The 20,953-nt window shown below is 39.3% G+C and overlaps 1 protein-coding gene across 1 annotated transcript in view; it reads right to left on the bottom strand.

Annotated features, from left to right (window-relative positions):
* The window catches only part of itpr3 (inositol 1,4,5-trisphosphate receptor, type 3), a 189,352-nt gene that overhangs the window by 96,041 nt on the left and 72,358 nt on the right, over positions 1-20,953 (bottom strand). The window contains exons 5-12 of the mRNA XM_039749235.1: positions 16,416-16,574; positions 13,023-13,121; positions 10,114-10,197; positions 9,795-9,941; positions 9,544-9,639; positions 5,283-5,327; positions 2,705-2,847; positions 2,512-2,611 (exon numbers count right to left, since the gene is read on the bottom strand). Coding sequence (XP_039605169.1) covers positions 2,512-2,611; positions 2,705-2,847; positions 5,283-5,327; positions 9,544-9,639; positions 9,795-9,941; positions 10,114-10,197; positions 13,023-13,121; positions 16,416-16,574 — 873 coding nt within the window. The remainder of the gene's footprint in view (positions 1-2,511; positions 2,612-2,704; positions 2,848-5,282; positions 5,328-9,543; positions 9,640-9,794; positions 9,942-10,113; positions 10,198-13,022; positions 13,122-16,415; positions 16,575-20,953) is intronic.

The following is a 20,953-nucleotide window of genomic DNA, read 5'->3' as shown; positions in this document are numbered from 1 at the left end:
CGGCGATTATAGAATAATTGGAAAAGAGGCGAGATTGTGTTGGCTTGGACATGCTCAGAGGAGAGATGCTGAGTATATTGGGAGAAGGATGCTAAGGATAGAGCTGCCAGGGAAGAGGAAAAGAGGAAGGCCTAAGAGAAGGTTTGTGGATGTGGTGAGAGAGGACATGCAGGTGATGGGTGTCACAGAACAAGATACAGAGGACAGAGAGATATGGAAGAAGATGATCCACTGTGGCAACCCCTAACGGGAGCAGCTGAAAGAAGAAGAAAATAGAATAATTGGAAAAATACTTGAAAAGTAGGTGCTACTGCACATGGTACGAAAAGGACACATTTCAAACAGGAGAGTGAACAAGCTATCTTGAGGGCGCAAACTGATGTGCTTCAGTTTTATGACAGCTCACGTGTCAAGTGGGTTTCACTTAACTGTATGATGCTGCACAGTTACTCTCCAGCAGCCATAATATGAATGTAATGTTAATTTAGGTCAAATCACATGTCTACTGTCTTAAGTCCTGTAACTACGTGTTAATAATGTTCATTTTATAATGTTTGATTAACATTTACTACATATGTCAATGTTAGCGTATCCACATTGTGCCTGAAAAGCGATCACATTGACAGGACGCCCACCTCACCTGTGCACATTACTTTCATAGTGTAAGATCAGGGGCTTTGATCGATAGTTTAACAGAGCACTGCTGTTGGTCCCTCGACATTTTGATTGTCCCAATCACACATAAATTTACACCTTTCATTTCTCTTTCATTTTTCCCTTTTCATTTTTACTTTCTCGTATACGAAGTACAGGGAAAGTATTGTAATCGTCCAAAAATTTGATGTTGAGATTTTGATGAATCTCAACGTTTTAGACCTCCCCGACTTTCTCGTATGCAAAGTATTGTAATCCTCCAAAAATTCCATTTCGAGATTTTGATGAATCTTGGTGTTTTAGACCTCCCTGAGTCTGAAAATACCGTTTTTAGAATTATGTCTGTGTGTCTCTCTGTGATAACTCTGTGATAACTTGAGTACACTTTCACTTAGGTCAACCAAATTTTGCAAACAAGTATTAGGTAAAAAAACATAGAGATCTATCAACGTTTGAGCTATTTCCTTACTTTACCTTTTATTCTTGCAGCTGCAGAGCCCCATTTATTACAACTTTACTTTTATAATAATTGTTCAATATATTCTTAATTTGATTTGTTGTTGATGGTTCTTTAATGTATATAATATAAAAACATAATCATTTTTTTGTGGTTTACTCCTCAAATATTCATCCCCATATCTGAGTATATGAGAGAGTCTAGGGGAGACTACTCTTGATTCTTCTTTTTCAACTTCTGTATGACTGTGTACACAAGGGGCATTTATCAGGTGACTGATCAGGTGCTAGGCTTGCTCTGATCGACTGGTAATTGTGTGAGTTATTTTATACAAATTGTGTTACATTTTTACCTATAAGCGTATTTATTGATTCCTTTTTATTGTTTTTAATGCTCCACATCAGCCCTCGACTCATACTGTGAATGAGATTACCGAAAGCAGATGATTAGTGTGACTACCACAGCATGCACAATTTCACACATAATGCAGAGCATTTCCCGTAATTTGATTGGTCTCGTATCAGATTACATTCTTAACTCATGCAAACTGCTCCAGGGTTCACTTAGTACAGCGCCAAGGCCACGCTTTTCTCAAAGGGTCTCAGTCTGGTTGTTTAGGTTTGCACCCCAGTACGTCTGCCGTGTTCACATCTACCAAAAAACAGCAGACGTTTGCGGAAATCACAACTGAGTTCAAACAAACTGCACCAAACGGACTACAGTAGGTGTGAACACGCCTTTAATATCAGATATTTAAAAACGTCTCTCATTGACCACTTTTACTTGAGTCACTTTTGAAGCAGTATACAACACTGCTCAAACGTGGACTCCATTCAACTAATCATGTATCACCCAAAGACAATTGTTTCTGACAAAATCAATTTAGGTGTTCCAGCCACAAGGTCATAAATCAGAACCTGTAGTGCCACCAGCGATGTCATAATCAGTCAATTGGGGTGTACCGCTTCTCTGATTAGGACAATGTAAGGTAAAGGAACCAGATTTATGGAAGCAGCTCCAAAATGGAACTTGATGTTTCCACTATACTAAACCTGTGGCTCAAAGATTAGACTCCTCAGCTACCTAAGGCACAATCATAATGACCACCATCCTCATTTCAAGTGACCACTGAGACACATAACACAATAGTAAACGCTGATATTGCTTTTTTATTTACAAAACATTTAGAGAAATCAATGGAGTTGTTTTCATTCTGAAGTTGCTCAGTATTTTTGACTAAAAATCCCAATTACTGTAAATATATGAAAATTTCCCCTCGGTAGAACAACAAATTATCAAGTGGTTCATTGCTGCTCTACTATATGTTAAGACGTCTCTCCACAGCACCAGGTGGCCCTGATTACTGTGACAAATACAATAAAGCAGCTAGCTGAGCTCACCATTAACCGGATGGGCCTCTCCTCCTCCGTATCAATGAGGACATTGGTGCTCTGGATCCACGTGTTAGTGCATGTGTGCCTCAGCCTCACGTACGAGTTCCTGAAAAAGCAATAAAGTAGGACGATGACACAAGTTAGACTCAATGCTCATGGACAATCAAAACATTGGACAATCAAAAGAAAAACAAATTACCTGGGGACAAAGGAGTCACTTTTCTGCAGTGTGGTGGGGTCCAGCTCAAAGAGTGAGGCTATGTCATTGCCATGTGGTACTGCCGCCAGCTTGTATTTGATGTTCTCACCTGTGTTCTTCTTGAAGATGCGGCTGCTATCTGCCTGCAAGGAGTAACAACACACACTCAGACACACTTTATTTTATACAGTGCCCTTCCACACTCCATTTCTCTAATAAGTCCTCCTCACTTGGGCAGGCAGCGTGGTAGTGACAGAGCCTTTGGATTGTAAACCACAAGACTTTTGGTTCAGCTTCACTACTCTGTCACTGTGAGACATTAAGCCAGTCACTTAAAATACGTGCACTCCAACTGTGAAAACATGTATAGTAGAGTATATATTCAGGAAGACTTTCTGCTAAAATCATTTAAATTCGTGTTTTCCATCATCAAACAACGCTAAATAACCCAAAATGACAAAACAAAAACTTTAGCAAACACATTAAAAATAAAAAAAATGAAATATTAAATTGACATAAGCACTCTTTTCTCGACACTTAGTTGAACCCCCTATGTCAAAGATTCCAGTCTGGAGTCTTCTTGGGTATGTCAGGACAGCACACTTGGATTTGGGGATGTTCTGCCATTCTCCTCTGCTGATCCGCTCAAGCTCTATCAGGTTGGGTGGAGACCATCAATGGACACCTATTTTCAGGGTTCTCCAGGTGGTTCAATGCCACTCAAGGATATTTAAAGTTGACCCTAATCCACTCCGGCCGCTCTCTCTACTTTGTGCAGAGGGGCACTGTCCTTTGGCCTAGTATGAGGTCCTGAGTGCTCTGGTGCAGGTTTTCATTGAGGATCTCTCTGTACTTTGCTCCACTCTGCTTTCCCTCAACCCTGCCTAGCCTCAAAGTCTCTGCCGGTTAAAAACAATGCTGCCAACAACAATGGTACAGGAATGGTACAAAGGTGATGTGTGGTGCTTCGTTTCCTCCAGACATGACTATCAGAATTAAAGCCAGACAGTTCAATTTTGGTCTCATTAGACCAAAGAACCTTGTTTCTCATAGTCTGAGAGTCTTTCATGTGTCTTTTTGCAAACTCCAATTGGGCTTTCATACGTCATCTGGCCACTCTACCATAAAGCGCAGAATATTGGAGTGTTGCAGTGCTGGTTGTATTTCTGGAAGTTTCTTCCATCTTAACACTGGTTCTCTGCAGCTCATCTTGGTCACCTCTCTTACTGGATTCATCGCACTTCTCCTTAGATTACTCAGTTTAGCTGAATGGCCAGCTCTAGGAAGAGACATGGTTCTTCCAAACTTATTCAATTTAAAAATTATCTTAGCCACAGTGCTCTTGGGAACCTTCAATGCTGAAGACTTTTTTTTAGTATTGTCCAGATCTGTTCCTCAACACAATCCTGTCTCTAAGCTCTGTGGGCCGTTGAGTTGAAGGGCAGTTCCTTTGTCCGCATGGCCAGGATTTTGCTCAACTGTGAGACCTTCTATAGATGGGCGGGCCACTCCTAATCAGTCCAATCAATTGTACTGACCACAGGTGGACTCCAAGCAAGGTGTAGAAACATCTTAAAGTTGATTAATACAGTAGAGTGGAATACAACTGACCCTAATTTCATGTGTCATAGCAAAGGTCTGAATACTTGTGTCAAAATGATATTTCAGTTTAAAATTTTTAAAACATTTGCAAAAAATCCAAAAATCCTGTTTTCATTTTCATTTTCACATTCTGGGGTATTAAGTGTTGTTAGATGAAGGAGAAAATCATGTAAATGAGTTAAGCACAAGGCTGCAGCACAACAAGGAGTGACAAAAGTGAAGGGGTCTTTATGTTTTCTGAAGGTGCTTTATATCTTTATATAAACTCTGGTGCTGAATACCGATCTTGAAAATCACCTTGGATAAAGGCATCATGTGCTAACAAAATAACAAGTAAAACAAACAACCCCTCAGCAAGACAAATATTTTAAGGAAGAAGACTTAAATTCCTGAATTATGAGATTTAGACATTTTTACCAAGCAAAGAAACAAAAGGAAATGAAAGTGCAGAGCTAAGCCAAAAACCCATCAAAAAGCAAGTATAAATAAAAACATAAACCATGTCAGCTTGTAAAATCAGCAATATATTTTAGCTGCCATCTAGTAAGAAAAAATATAGGTATGTACGTCTTACTTTCCTTATTAATCAGCAATTATTAATATTATGTATTTTAAGTGGTGCATTGCACTAAAGAATAATGCAAACATTTTTTGCTACAATAAATTATTTTATATTAGGGTGTAGGGTGTGCCCTGTGTTGGCTGGGATTGGCTCCAGCAGACCCCCGTGACCCTGTGTTCGGATTCAGCGGGTTGGAAAATGGATGGATGGATTTATTTTTTGACAGAGACCTACTGTATATCCAAAATGACACATGCTTAATGGCAAATACTTGGCCAAACCTCCATCCTCTTTTCCTTCTTTTAATCTGGGGATCCACAATCATGGAAGAATGTCAGGATTTCCAGTGCAGATTCAAAGTGCAGTGACTCCAGATTGAATGTGGACAAGGCAACAAAAGGTTTGGTTACTTACCAAAGATCTCGCATCACTATTGTCTCCTTTGTAGTTTGGGTTCTCCTATAAAACAGACCATAATACTGGAGTTAATTATATTACAATCAAGAAGCCCCAGAACCCCCAAAACCTATAGAAAAAGAAATACTGTATACATTTAGTGCTTATTAAAGAACATGGAAGCCAGCATAAAGGTAGAAATACAGTTACTATAGTTGTGCCTTTCCAAATTTCCATTTTTTTGTTGTGTTTTAGTCTATGCAAAATTAATCTGCTCAAGCAGGTCTCTTCAACAAGAAACCTCATTATGCATTACCTACAAAAGTACAAATTCAAATAACAAACCAGAAATGTTGACAGTGTTATCCATAAGTTGCTTCGGCTAGTGTGTGACAGAGCTCATGACACAGGTATCCACAAAACCTGTCTATGCCACTAACATTTTAGATGACTATGAGACAAATAAAATGTGCAGATGCTGCTCTTCTTACCATCCCAAAGCCTCAATACACAACTTACAGGGGGCATCTTTTAATTTTTGTGTCTGCTGCTCTCTACAGACATGTTTGTGATGGCCCATCATCAGCATAAACACTTACATCTTCTCTGTTATTTCCTTTACTCTTATTTGGAGCTTAACATTCACTGCGGACTAAAAATTTAGGGTATGTAGGATCACCACAAAACGTTATTTTGGACTTTCTTTTATGAAAAATTTAGTATGTCATGGCCACATTAAAAGTAAAGTAAACTTTATAAACGCTTGGTTTGAAAAAAAAAACAAAACCGAATCCACACGTGATTTAACAAATTGCATCGGTCCCAGTGTATCTTCAAGTGCATCACTCACAGAATAAATGCCCCACTTATACTGAAACATTATTGAGTCGGTGGTGGCGAATGAACCCTCTGGCAACTTCGGCTTACATTTTTGCCACTAGGGGTCCACATTGTTACAAAATATTGAGTCTCTTTATTTATTAACCTAACCAGCAAATCACAATCATACACCTGATCTCTCAGTGGCAGCACTCACAGGTAAAATGGCTCACCTGGAGTGGCAAGGTTGAAATTTATAGGAAACATACGCTTTACAGTTGAACACTTTGGCCATTATGGGGTTACTCAGGCTGTTCTGAATATTATCTATCAATTTTTTAAAAAGTGATTTAAATACCACAACAATACATATTTTTTTAATAATTTGCAGCGCAGGCAGATTAAGGGATTAACTCAGGGACATTTGGACATGCTAATTTCGGGTTGGCCAGCGAGGGGACGACTCACTTAAAAGTTTGCGGTAATTAGTTTCAAAATCCTCCATTGAAAAGGCTCAACCCACAGGGTTTTGTCTAAAAAACCCACCCTCGGTTTCCTCCAGTTCATGCACTTTAAATGTTCAGGGCTGCAGTGTCCCATTTTTAGTCACGTATGAGACAAATACATAAAATAACTATGGAAAATCAGAGAGAGAGAGAGAGAGAGAGAGAAAGAAACTGAACAAAAGACCTGACAATAAGACAAAACAGAAAGGTACAATTGTTGTTATCAATTCTGGAGCTTGCTGTCATTTTGTGTACTGCATCACTAAATGGCATAATAACGTACATAGTCTATGCGTATTGGCGATCCTAAATTGTCCCTAGTGTGTGCTTGGTGTGTGGTGTGTGCCCTTCAGTGGGCTGGTGCTCTGTCCGGGGTTTGTTTCCTGCTTTGCGCCCTGTGTTGGCTGGGTTTGGCTCCAGCAGACCCCCGTGACCCTGTAGTTAGGATATAGCGGGTTGGATAATGGATGGATAGTCTATGCGTAGCTTCAACATGCACAGTGCAGTGCTCTGCTGTTTGTCTAGTTAAAGCCAAGATGAAATGAACATGGATGCTCCTCTGTGGGGCTGCACAATTATTGAACAATGTGCCATAGTGAGATTGCTTTGGGCAGAAGGTGAGAAACCCACATGCGCACTTGTAAGTGGATTAAGGTTAATAACCCGGCTAAGGCAGAAACCTGGTTTCCTAAAAAATCTGTGTTTACATGGACAAGTAATCTTCTGGAGTTCTTCTTTGTCACAATACCCTGATGTCATTAAACTGCACAAAAATGAGCTAAATGGCTTCATTGGTAAATCAGAATATAAGCATGACGCCTGTGATCATTTTCTTGTACTTTCTAAGTATGTTTATTCAATTTGACGTTTTATATGTTTCCAGATTGTATGCAGCAAACTGTTTTTCTGCTTGGATGTGTGACTGAGCCCTGCAAAGGACTGACCCGGTACTCGTGCTTCTTACCTTAAACCCACTAAGAAAATAATAATAATGCAGGTATTTTTACTTCAGTAAGATTAAATAAGTATTATGTTAGGTTACTCATTACTTTAAAAACCAAGCGGACTGCATAATGTATGTTACCGCTCTCGAGATTGTGTTGCTAAGTTTAGAAGAGTACATTAAACTCATCAACACATTTATTTTTATTTCTGAAATATTGAAACACATTATTTCAGCCAGGAGAAAGAAAAATGCAACAACCCAAACATTCACCTCAAAAAATGTAATCAGTGGCTGCTTCTGCCCACGGCTGCAGAAAGCGTGTGTGAAGTAAAGACAAGTGCAGGCTATCAAAGCACAACGGACATACGCAGACTACAACATCCCTAACAGTAACCCAGTTAAGGCTTTACATGGCCACATAATCGGGTTACTCACCGTGAAATCTACCTCTGTGAATGAGCTTTCTTAGAGGAAAATACCCTGATTTCTTCAAGCATAATAAGAGTTTGTATGGCATTTTAGTACTTGGGTGTTGTACCGTGTTAGCCATTATGAATGTAGTGAGAAGTCAAGCAAAATGACACCTTTTATTGGCTAACTAAAAGATTACAATATGCAAGCTTTCGGGGCAATTCAGGTCCCTTCTTCAGGCAGGGGGCCTGTGTTGCCTCAAACGCTTGCATATTATATATAATCTTTTTAGTTAGCCAATAAAAGGTGTCATTTTGCTTGACTTCTCACTGTGGCATTTTAGAAATCAGGTTTCTGTGAATAACCAGTTTATTACCGACTTAAAACGGTCATACAAAGTGACTTACATATTACAGCAGTCCCACGCTGCCTTTAAAAGCCATGGTTGTCTATGTATCAGTAACCAGTTTTATACAAAGTGACTTACACATCACAACAGGATACATGATTATTATTGTGCAGCACTGGCATATTCAATGCCATGCCCAGGTTCTTGCACTGTGTCAGGACTGGGGTGAACCATATGGTCCCTATATAGCCGTGGCAGCTACTGGAAGTGGCTGTTCAGTTTGAACCTACGACTGGAAAGAGACGGAGCGATTCATGAGAAGTGCTTTAACCGCAGAGCATTTTTGCTCCATGGCAAGGCTGTGACTTTGACAGATTTTGTAGAACTGGTTGAAAGGTTGCTACTTTTCAGGTAAACTAGTAGACTGTGTGACTCGGGCTCACTTTCATTAAAAACACTATAAACTGAAGACTAATAGGCATTGATTTATACACAGAATCGAATTCCAAACATAATATTACATGTTGATATTTTTATTTGATATACAGTAGTGCATCTTTTAACTGATATTAGTATTAGCATTAGCATTAGTATTGACTTAAACTTTTAATCTTTACTGACATGACTCATTTGCTTAATTTTATTGGTATGTGCAAAACTAACGTTATTTCAGTCTGAGGCAATTTGTTTCAGAATGGACAATCAACCTGAAAAAGATAAACAATGGTTGTAAGATAATTTTTTATTCATGTAATAATTATTAAATCTAAGTGAAGAGAACCCTTTAAAGTTCTGCGATGTTTGCTGCAAAAAGACAAGAAGAACAGGAGAGAGAAGATCGTCACCTAGACAAGACATCTGCGTTTCTAAATAAACGGTGAGGTAAAGATCTCTACGGACCGAACAAAAATCTGAAGCAGCTATTCACTCAGACTTGAAGGGACTCCTCTTCCTCATCATCTCTAACCCTACATAAGTGTCTTTCAGTATTTCAAGTTTCAAATACATTTCCTATTTTTGCTTTTATCTGTTTTACTGTGTTTTAATAATTTACTTTTATTGCAATACTGATTTTTTTTTTGTTAAATCAAGATATAGTGTTATGAGGTACTGGTGTAAGTGATTGTCATATTTGCATTTTAGCAGCCAAGAGAAGACATTTTCTCAAAAAAAAAAGAAGAGAATTCCTAATAGTCAGACTGTCAAGATGACCGTGTACTGTAGGTAGGCCTGAGAATTTGTCCTTACCTCTGCAGCCAGGTAGTTTGCTGTTGCAAGGTGCTTAAATCTGTAAAGGCTGTTCCAGTGGCCTGCACCTCCTCGACATGGATTGTGATGGACAACCTGGAAAAAGTTGAAACATAAAAAATAACCCTCAATCATTCTCCTGTGCATTAAACTGTTCATGCAGAAATGAGCAACATCAGCATGGCATGGAAGAACACAACAGCTTCATAAAGTACAGCATTCATGTTCAAAATCTCCATACTGTGTCTCACCTCCACTTCCCAGAGAGCATTGGAGCTGGTGGCAGATGTTGCAGACTGACGTAGGGTGGCTCTGAGGAAGACGTGCAGCTTGGCTTTGTATTTTTCGCACGTTAGGAACTTTTCCTGCTCTGCATGAAATAGTCGCACCACATCTCCCTAGGGAGCAAAATGGCCATGTTAGTGCTGCTGAAAAGTCACAATGAGGGGAACAATGTATTCATCACAAACCACCTTTAACCAACAATCATATTATCAGTTCTCAGAGTGAGTCATTGTGGTCACCAGACAAAGATTAGGAGAAGATAACAGTGTGGCTTTGCTAACCTACCCCTTTAAGAACTTCCTCTCGGTCATCTCTAAACATCATGAACAGGTTGATCTTCCAGCTTGTGTTGCAGTTCACAGAATTCACCTGCAAGAACAAAGAGTTTTAATCTTCTCCCAATATTGCTCCACAAGAAGACTACCTGCTCTTAATTATGTCACTTATTTAACTTTTTGTTTCTGAGTAAAAGAGGCAATGTTGTACACAAACTGAAATGGCCCTGGACAGTTTCTCCTTTAGTAATTGACTAATAGGTGCTATATTTCTCTAGGTGAAATATAAAGTACTATATATCTATCCATCTTTCCATCCATCCATCCATCTATGATCATAAATAAAGAACATCCTCATTGCCATAATTGTTTTTAAACAGGTAAAGTGATATACTAGCAGGCACTGACAGAAGGTCAGATAAAGCTTGCTTGAAGGATATAAAAAGGCCCCCATATTTAATAATAATAATCCCACCTATGCATAATTATTCAAGTTTTGGTTTCAAATTTCAAAGAGCCCATCATCAACCATGTTCTGCTGGGGTCCTGTTGGACGTTTCATGGTTTCAGGTAAAGTGTTTTTAAATATCATAAGCTAACCCTTTCTACTCGAAGTAGCACATCCAGGATTTGCATACACAGATGACAGTCCTAATTTGACCTACCTCAAGACACTATTTCTGCAGACTCTGAAGATCACCTTTGTGACTACCATCATTATCCTCCGAGATCTTCCCAAAGTTTTAGGACATCAGATTTTTCCACCATTGCGTATAAATGTCAAATGTTTGTCATGACTCTGTACACTGCTTCTATGTACTGTACAATATGGAGTATGTTATTACTATAACGTATTGTAATGGTCTCAAACCCACTTAATCAGGATGTTATCACTGTATCATTTTAAAATTAACTGTAAGCTGAAATTTACTTCATGAATCCCTCATGATTGTAATTTTTCTTGAATATCTATTATATAAAAAAACGCTAAGGTCTGTTTGGGTGTTCGGTCCCTCTGACCAGTCTGATTGGTTAGTTCAGTTTTGGTGTGACTTGTCAGTTTGGCTTTGGTGATGTAAATGAAAGAGGAAGTGCAAGTGTGACACACATGAGGAGGAGTAAAGGTGTTGGAGGTACGCCGAGAGCCACCTTCATAGACGGGAAGTATAAAAGTGGACAGGAGATAAGCAAGGAGCCTCAAAATGACAGAATCTGAAAAGCAGACTTTAGGGGAACACACTCAAGAGGGGAGCACCGGACAAGAGAAGTTCAGACATACTAGTTAGGGTATCAAGGAAAGGTACTGAAGGTACACGTAGGCCAAGAGATATAAAATATTTTTTAAATTATTCTATTTACTGTCTTCAACAGGTAATTTTAAAGGATTACATTAGTATAAAATTTACGTTCAAATTATATTTGTTTTTAAATATATTTTCAGATTCTGTGCAATCCAGAATTGGATTAAGTGGAAATGAGGGTTATGTTATGTATTCATTTTTATGAACTTGTCTATTCCAAAGGAAATTCACAGGAAAAAAAATAAACGCTTCATTATAAATGTATCCATTAATGCTCTGAACCTGTTTATGCCAATGGATGGCCATGAAGGGCCAGAGGTCATTTCAGAAGCATTAAAACCAACTCTGGAGGGGGAACCAGTCCATTACAGGGCACACATATCCATCATTGGTCATACTTAGCAAATTTAGAAATGAGCATCAAGCAGTCCTGCACATTTTGGGATATGGGGCAAATAGCAGAGTACCAGGAGAAAAAAGAAGAACATCCAACAATGACACGGAGAGAATGTGCACGTGCTGCAAATTTGGTAAATGTGCAACAGTAAGGCAGCAGAGCTTATCAAGTGTCACACACTTGCGCATGGGAGGCAGCTAAAGGGCTTGAGTAAGGGCAGTTCCGAATCAAACTGGGATGTGGCAAAGTGCACTGACTCTTTTTCTCCCTTTCCTTCAGACCATTCACGGAAGATTCCACCTGGCCCTTTTGACGTCACTTCCGGGTCCGAGCCTATGGAAGAAACCTTGCCGGCTCCAGCCCCTGTGATGTCACGTCAAGGCTCGAGCCTATGGTTGAAGACCCTTATGAGCCCGACCCCTTTGATCTCACTTCCTGTCTTCCCCTTTAAAAGCATCCACTTTTTTCCTATTCCCTCAGTTCTGTTTTGGACTCAGTTCTGTGCACAGCAGTGCGGTGTAACATATTCACGACTTTGCAGCCAGGATACCAGTTATATGGGTGGCTGGCCCAAACCATGCTATGGCTCTTTGTAGAGTTTGTGACACAAGGCACCACCTTGCCATCTAAAGGGGGCAGAAAGACAGAGAAAGAGCCCCACTGCTGATGTATAATATGATACCAGCGCAGGATATCAAAGACTTAGAAAGAAGGCACCAAAGACGTTAGGATGTCAGTATGATGGTGGACAACTGCTGAATGATTCAAAAGGAACGCACCAGAAAAAGTGCACAAACGACGGGACATCAAACAAAGTTTGGGATCAAAAGGGCTAAGTAGCAACAAAGTTATATGAAGGTCAATGAATAGGTTTTGTTGTTTTCTTTAGATGCATGTATGAAAATATTGGATTGACTAAATATGTTCATGTTAAATTGATTTAAAACAATATAATATATGTGAAAAAATTATTTAATTAAATTTTATTTTCCGTGTTTTTTCAATTTTGTACCTAAATGTGATGGGGTGGAAACATTCTAACAAAATTTTTTTATTGTGCTCATTGATGCACATACAAATAATTTCACAAGTAAAGCAATTTTTTATGAGTTTAATTTTACAGACCTGTGTAACTAAAGACTTTTAAGGAAAATGACAAAACTCACAGATGTAATATTGCATACTGACCACACAAAAAATACTGTAACACGTATCACCCACCTCTTTGCAGCCCGGGTGGTCCGTCAGTTCATAATTACTTGCATGCAGAGGCTGGCCAGCATTGACAGGATTCAGGATCACCTTGTCTCCCACCACCACCTGTAAAAATCAAAGGAAAAGTGGTCAGCACTTCAGAGCATCGTCCTACCCCTCTACCTCAATTCTAGCTCACCCCTCCAAATGTGGCATGCAAGCCTTCCATTGTTAAAGAGAAATTTTTGGTTAATGTGTGTTTTGTAAGATCGTCTACCAAAAAAATCATTGAATCTGCACAAGAGTTACCTGCAGTTTACTAGTCAGTGCCATAGCTCCTCAAGCAACTGAGATGGGGCTTAGATGTTTCTCCACCATAACCCCAACTAGGAGCAGAGCTTGGTCTTCAAGATATAAAAGTGCTGAGAGGAGATGTTGAAGGAACTATTTTCAGTACGAGGGAAGGTTTCTTTCTTTCACCATTTTGAAAGAAATGGTGACTTCATTTTGAAACAGGATCATGATTTGTCAGCATTAAAGCTGAGGTTCCCTACTTTACTTTGGAATGAAGATAAATGTGAACGTAACTTTAATTGTTACTTGCTGCACTATTCCATTTGTTTTATAATGTACCATATGCTGAATGGGCAACGGCTTGAGCAAATATGACAAATGGTGGGCCTGAGGAAGACGCTTATTTTTATACTTCAGATGACGGCTCAAGATCTTGAGGGCATGGGGAGTAAGCTGAGAGTGCAATTTATGGGTTGGAACTCAGAAACTTCTTCATTACAAATATACATATATACCTATACAAATTTCCACACATGCACGCCTGGGAACCATCTGCCGGGCTCTGACAAGGTAAGCATTTCCACCCTGGAATGAGAGGGAGCGCTGATTCTAGCAGTAGCTCCTCTTTTCTCAGTAATGAGCCACCGCTGAAGGAGGACACCTAGCTACACCTCAAAGCCCAGAAAAGGCTCCACCCCCTTCCAGTCCCAACACTATAAAAAGGAGCCGCTCCTGGAAGGTGGCGTCTAATACTGACCTAACACTTATGGAAGAAAGAGCTCCTACTTAATTGCTGTGATTGTTAAGGCAGACCAAATCTCTTTTCTGTTACTGTTTAACTAGCCATTCCCTGCAGCTCCGTCCGTGTCGTAGTGAAACAGGACAAATTTTAAAAATAAATAAACAAAAATGTATCACTAGCTAAGCTCTAAAACGCAAAGGTAGACCAACTCCCCACTCCTGACATCACGCTTCCCCCTCTCCATGGCCCGTAGCCTGTGTTGGTCCGGCAAGTGAACTATGATTCTTAGCGCGATGAGAGAAGTTGCAAAATCAACTGGAATGTCTAAGCAAATTATAGAATAAAAACCCGATCTAAATCCATTAAGTAATTCTCTCATTCACTAGCTAAGTGGATATAAGAAACGCCCTGAGGCTGGCATGTGAGTGCGTTTCTCTCACATTCGCACAAATAAATCAGCACCGCAAGTGAACTATGATACTTAGCACGATAAGAGAGGTCGCACAATCAACCAGAATGTTCAAGCAAATAATTGAAAAGAAACCTGATCAAATCTGTTAAGTAGTTCTCTCATGAAAAGCGGACAGACATACAGACAGTCAGACGTTGGATTTAATATATATAGAGATGGGCCGTTGTGCCACCTTTTTTTTTGTTTTTTATTAGTAAACAGGGTAACCTGCCTAGTACCCCAACTATTTTTTGGAGTTCACTGGTTTCTCCTCAGTCGTTACTACCTTTTTACTAGGCCCTATCATCCAGTCCCACGGTTTATCTTTTCAGGGCTATGCTGATAATACTCAGCCATACCTATCATTCCCTACAGAGGACCATATGATATCTGCTAGAATCTCTGCATGCCTCACTGATATTGCAACCTGGATGATGGAACTCCAACTCTAGCTCAACCTGGCAAAGACAGAACTCCTTGCTATCCCAGCTTGTCTGTCTATTTAGTATCCCATCTCTGTTCAGCTTGGTTTATTATCACTAACACCTGCCAAGTCAGCATTCAACCTCGGGGTGGTGATTGATGACCAGATGTCCTTTAAGAACCATATTGCTGCAGTCTCTTTGTCTTACAAATTCACTCTGTATAATATTTGATTTTATCTGACAGAGTATGCAACACAACTCCTAGTCCAGGTTTTGGTCTTGTCACGTCTGCACTACGGCAACTCTCTGCTGCAAGAAATACCATCATGTGCCACCATGTTGCTGGAAATTATTCAAAATGCAGAAACACATCCGGTGTTTAATCAGCCAAGGTGGGTACAAGTCACTTCACTCTACAGATCACTGCACTCACTTCCTGTAATGTCACATATATGTGGTGTAATGGTGTGGGGGATATTTTCTTGGTACTTTGGCACATTTGTATCAAATGAGCATCTTTTAAATGTCACACCCCACCTGAGTATTGTTGCTGACCATGTTCATCCCTTTATGACTGCAGTGTACCCATCTTCTGATGGCTACTTCCAGTAGGATAATGTGTCATGTCACAAAGCTCAAATCATCTCAAAATGATTTCTTGAACAAGACAGTGAATTCACTGTACTGAAATTGCCTCCGCAATCACCAGATTCCAATCCAAAAGAGCATCATGGTTGTGCAGCCAACAAATCTGCAGCAACTCCATGATGCTATCATGTGAATATGAACCAAAATCCCTGAAGAATGTTTCAAACACCTTGTTGAATCTATGCCATGAAGAATTATGGCAGTTCTTAAGGCAAAAGGGGGTCCAACCTGGTACTAGCAAGGTGTACCTAATAAAGTGTAGTTAAAAGTGTAGCGCTTTCTCCTGCTTGTTTGTTCACTCAGATAAGGAGGGGACGGGGTGGGAAGTGCTGAAGTACAGTATCTGACTTACTGAATGGGATTTGAGGCATTGTGGTTAAGTCTACACAATAAATAAAATTAAAGGGAAAATAGGGTCACCATAGGACCCCATATGACAAAACAATGTTTAACAGTTATTTGCATAGTTAAATTATTTTTGTGGTCCCCGGTGCCATTTTATTATTCAGACACTGTCATTTCGTGGCTTCACTGCCATGTGGTAACCCATTATTAAGGGGCATGATTTTTGGTATCTTAGACGTTAAATAAAGCGTCTCAAAACTTACAGTGCGATTATTTCTGGTTAGCGTTTCCTAGAATTTGAACCATAGTTTCATCTTTTGACTTTAATTCTGGATATTGTTTGGATTTAATGTCAGTGCCTTTTAACTTTCTAGCATTGACCCTCGTCGATTTTCTTTTGACAATGTTTCATCTTCTGATCCCTACCCATTTAATAACCTGACATCTTCATCTATGGTGGTAAGCAGTAGGGGATGTTTTAGTTGGACAGATATCTGAGTATGCAAAACCCTCACATTGTCCCCATTGCTGCGGAGTTTCCAGAATGGCTGAATGATGAGCCAGGATCCCTCATTGCCCGTTGTATCCAGTGTTACTCTCATGGCGTTCTTCTCCAGCAGTGCAGGTAGTCGTTTATTTACCGTCAGGTATTTGTTGCTTTTCATATGAAGAAGCTGAGGGAAGAAAAAAACAGACAGACGTCATTTATCAGTGACCAATATTCACTTATAATAATAATGACTGAAGGTGTAGGCTGGTCTCTCGAGTCCTCAGTACTGCTGTATAATGTTAAAGTCTCCTGTACCTCCTACACATGAGCAAACAAAGCTTTTGAAAAAAGGCATGACTAAAATAAAAAAGCACCGCTGTGGCTGCACCTTCCCAAAGTCAACAGTGTATATTTGCTGAAGTATTTAACTCTTACTGTTTATCTAGAATATAGTCATAAAATTAAAATAAGTCAATGAAAGATAAAAGTTTTAGAAGTTAATACTAGACCAGGAAGGCACAAGGATCTTTGTGTTTGGGTTAAAATTTTCACAAGTATTTCAAATAGAGATCCTTTAGTAATATGGAAGTCATACCATGATGTCTGTCCTCAGGCATGGATGCATTAAACAAGATAGACAGGAGGAAATAAGCAGCTGTTCACATACAGGATAGAGGGTCATTCCATATGGACCTACTGCTGTTTTATGTATGTATGTGTGTGTGTGTGTGTGTGTGTGTGTGTGTGTAGACGTGGGTTACAAGTATAATCTATTACAGTTGATTCCGGTTAATTAAATCTGATGTTACTGGACATTTACTGTGTCTTTGGGTCTCTCAGTGTGTCCATCTCCTGCTGGTCACAATACTCAGTTACTGACATGGTCAGCTTTGTAGACCAATGGGATAACAACAGTGAGCAGAGCTCAAGTGTGGAGCTACTTAACTGCAAATGCTTAGCAATTAACCTGCACCCTAGAAACCCAACAGGAAAGAATGAATCTGTTGTGGAATGGCCAGTCGTGGGCTTACAGGAATCCATCTCCTCAGTTATCAACCTGTAGAGTTTGAAATGCCAAAATAATTCAATTAATTTGCTCCAGTTGATTCAAAACTCTGCTGCAAGAGTCCTTACATCAACCAGCCACACTGAACACATAACACCCATCCTGCTTTGCCTTCACTGTGTCTTACAGGTTTGAATATAAAATTCTATTATTAAGTTACAAAGCTTTAAATGCACCTGACTACATCAGTGACCTACTCATCGCTCTGCTCCTGTTCACTCACTAAGGTCCTCCCAGACTTTTGAATGACCCCCAAAATTAATGAGATCAGCTGACTCAATTCATTCTTTTAAAAAATAATGTAAAACTCATCTGTTCATGAAGGCATTTAACATACCCTAACATTCTGCCCCTTCTTTCAGTTTACCTCTCAATCCTGTTATGTTCAACATAAGTTTTTTGTGTGTTATATCACAAATGATGTTGTTGGTTGTTCAGGCTTTTCTTCTAGTATTGAATTTAGTATTTTACTCTGGTCTATTGTCTTTTATTCTACTTAGTGCTTTGTGTATCCTGTATTTATCTGTTTTAGTGTTATATGCTGAAAATATTTGTATCCAGTGTTACATATCATAGCAAAAGTTAGACCTCTTATATCACTGAAAGATGCAGAGAAATTAGTTCACGCGTTTGTTTTCAGTCGACTAGATTACTGTAACGCACTCCTCTCAGGACTACCCAAGAAAGACATAAATCGTTTGCAACGAGTGCAGAATGCAGCTGCTAGAATCCTAACTAGGAAAAGAAAATCCAAACACATTTCTCCAGTTTTGATGTCACTATACTGGTTACCTGTGTCATTCAGGATTGACTTTAAAATTCTGCTTATGGTTTATAAAGCCTTAAATAATCTCGCCCCATCTTATATAATCGGAATGTCTGACACGTTATATTCCAAATCGTAACCTTAGATCCTACTTAGAAAGTGGTGAGGCGGCCTTCTGCTGCTATGCACCTAAAATCTGGAATTGCCTGCCAATAGGAATTCACCAGGCTGATACAGTAGAGCACTTTAAAAAACTGCTGAAAACACATTACTTTAACATGGCCTTTTTATAACTTCAATTTAACTTAATCCTGATACTCTGTATGTTCAGGTCATCTTAATAACTATTCATGGTGGCTCTAAAATCCGTACTGACCTCTACTCTCTCTTCTGTTTCTTTTTCCGGTGGCCTGCGCCACCACCACCTACTCAAAGCTTCATGATGCTCCAACAATGATGGATGGATCAAAAGCCAGAAGTCTACATGACCATCAGCATCAAGTCCTTCCGTGAGAACCCTAAATCCAAAGAGGTCTGTTTCATTTATGTTAGGTAGAATGTCCAGAGGGGACTGGGCGGTCTCATGGTCTGGAATCCCTACAGATTTTATTTTTTCTCCAGCCGTCTGGAGTTTTTTTGTTTTTCTGTCCACCCTGGCCATTGGACCTTACTCTTATTCTATGTTAATTAATGTTGACTTATTTTATTTTCTTATTGTGTCTTTTATTTTTCTATTCTTTATTATGTAAAGCACTTTGAGCTACTGTTTGTATGAAAATGTGCTATATAAATAAATGTTGTTGTTGTATATACCCTGCTGTTCCTTCTGTGACTCAGTGGAGCACAACGAGCATGGGAAATATGCTATATAAATAAAAAGCATTACTATTATTATTATTAATATGGTATTGATCTACTGGATTGAAGATCATCAAGCATGGATGTATTACTAGCCAGACCAACACGACAGGATGAATATGATTTTCTGTGTCTAATGTAATGATATATGATAATAATGTCATAATATTTCATTGACTATTGATAATTCTTTAATTTCTTCTCCCTTGCAGGTTAAGAGCCAGGTGTTGTTCTCAATAATACCTTAAAATTTTAGGTGCATATAAATCTCGGTCTGCATATTACCATCTACATAATATGAGCTGTTTACGTCCATCTCTTTCAGCTACCAGCACTGTTATTCTTGTTCATGCTCTGGTTACATCTCATATTGATTATTGTAATTCTATCCTTTCTGGTCTTCCTTACAAACTTTAATTGGTTCAGAATGCTGCAGCTCATATTATTACCAGAACCCCTTCCATAGAGCACATTACTCCAGTCCTTCAGCAGCTTCACTGGCTCCCTATTAAATATCGCATCGATTTTAAGATTCTGCTTATTACTTACAAGATCCTCTATAATCGTGCACCGCTTCATCTTTCTGATCTTCTCCATTCCTTCTCGTATCCTTAGATCTTCTTCCTCTATCAATCTTATTATACCTCCTGCTCACTTGACTACCATGACGTTTTGAGCTTTCAGTCGAGCGGCCCCTCGCCTCTGGAAGTCTTCTCAAGACATTTGTAATACTGACTCACTTCCTACCTTTAAATCTCATCTTAACACGCATCTTTTTAAGATAGCTTATTCTTTCTGATAATTTTAGCTGATAAATTTAAATTCAATTTTATTATTGTAATTATTCTGGTTTTATTGTACTGTAATATTTTATTAATTTTATATTGTGACTGTTGTTATTAATGTGCTCTGTAAGGTGTCCTTGTGTGCCTTGAAAGGTGCCTATAAATAAAATAAATTATTATTATTATTAATGATAGGTCCACTGGACAGCAGGTTCTAATGTATGGACTTGTCACTTGATCAACCAAAAGGAAAGAAAATCCATCTATGTGTGACAGTTCCTGTCACAGACCAGTCAGTCGTTGGCATGTTGAGGAAGTTGATAGTCTCACTCACCTAAAGAGGGGAGTTGGTGCGCGATGTGCCACGAGTGACACTTGGGCACATTAGGCTTCTAGAATTGCTATGGTGTCTCAGCAGTGTGGCAGTGTCAAGTAATAGCTGGCAAATTGACATGGAAGGGAACAACAGGATTACGTGTACATGTAATGAAGAGAGTAATGGTGATGCTAATAGTAGTATAGCAAACCAGTAAGAGGAACCAGTCGGGGGATACGTGGGATTGCTAGCATATCAGCATGGCGTTAATCAGTGAAGGTAGACAAGATCAGCTGGAAGAGGTTATGCATTCCCCAGCATTTAATATTTAATTGCTGAGAGTGACAACATAGTGATAGTGTTATTTGGAGTCAAAATCTGAATATGAATAGTTTGAGGAGTCTAAATTTTCTTAGTCTTATGGAGTCAAGTAGTTTGCTAAAGAAGTGTATTTATTGTTCTTGTGTCTTACAGATTGGGACCTACACTTCTGAACAAACTGGAGGACAGATTCACAGGCCGTCACAATTATGGCAAAGCGGGGACAAGGCAGCGGGCGAATGATCTGGAAAGTGCTTTGGAATTGGGCCTTCAAGGGAGCAGAGATAATGAATGTGTGAAACAAGTTGCAGGGCAAAACGCTTATGCAGAAAGTAGTTTTGAAAAGTAAAGAGAACAGACAGTGGTTTGTGATTTGGCTTCTGCCTGTCCTGAGGGAAAGGAGGCATGGAATTAATCACTGCGGTTGTGCTGAGGGTTTTTTACTTTCAAT

This window comes from Polypterus senegalus, chromosome 3 (assembly GCF_016835505.1).
Source record: "Polypterus senegalus isolate Bchr_013 chromosome 3, ASM1683550v1, whole genome shotgun sequence".
Lineage (NCBI taxonomy): Eukaryota > Metazoa > Chordata > Cladistia > Polypteriformes > Polypteridae > Polypterus > Polypterus senegalus.
Note: the sequence above shows the minus strand (reverse complement) of the source record. Positions and strands in the feature narration are given on the sequence as shown.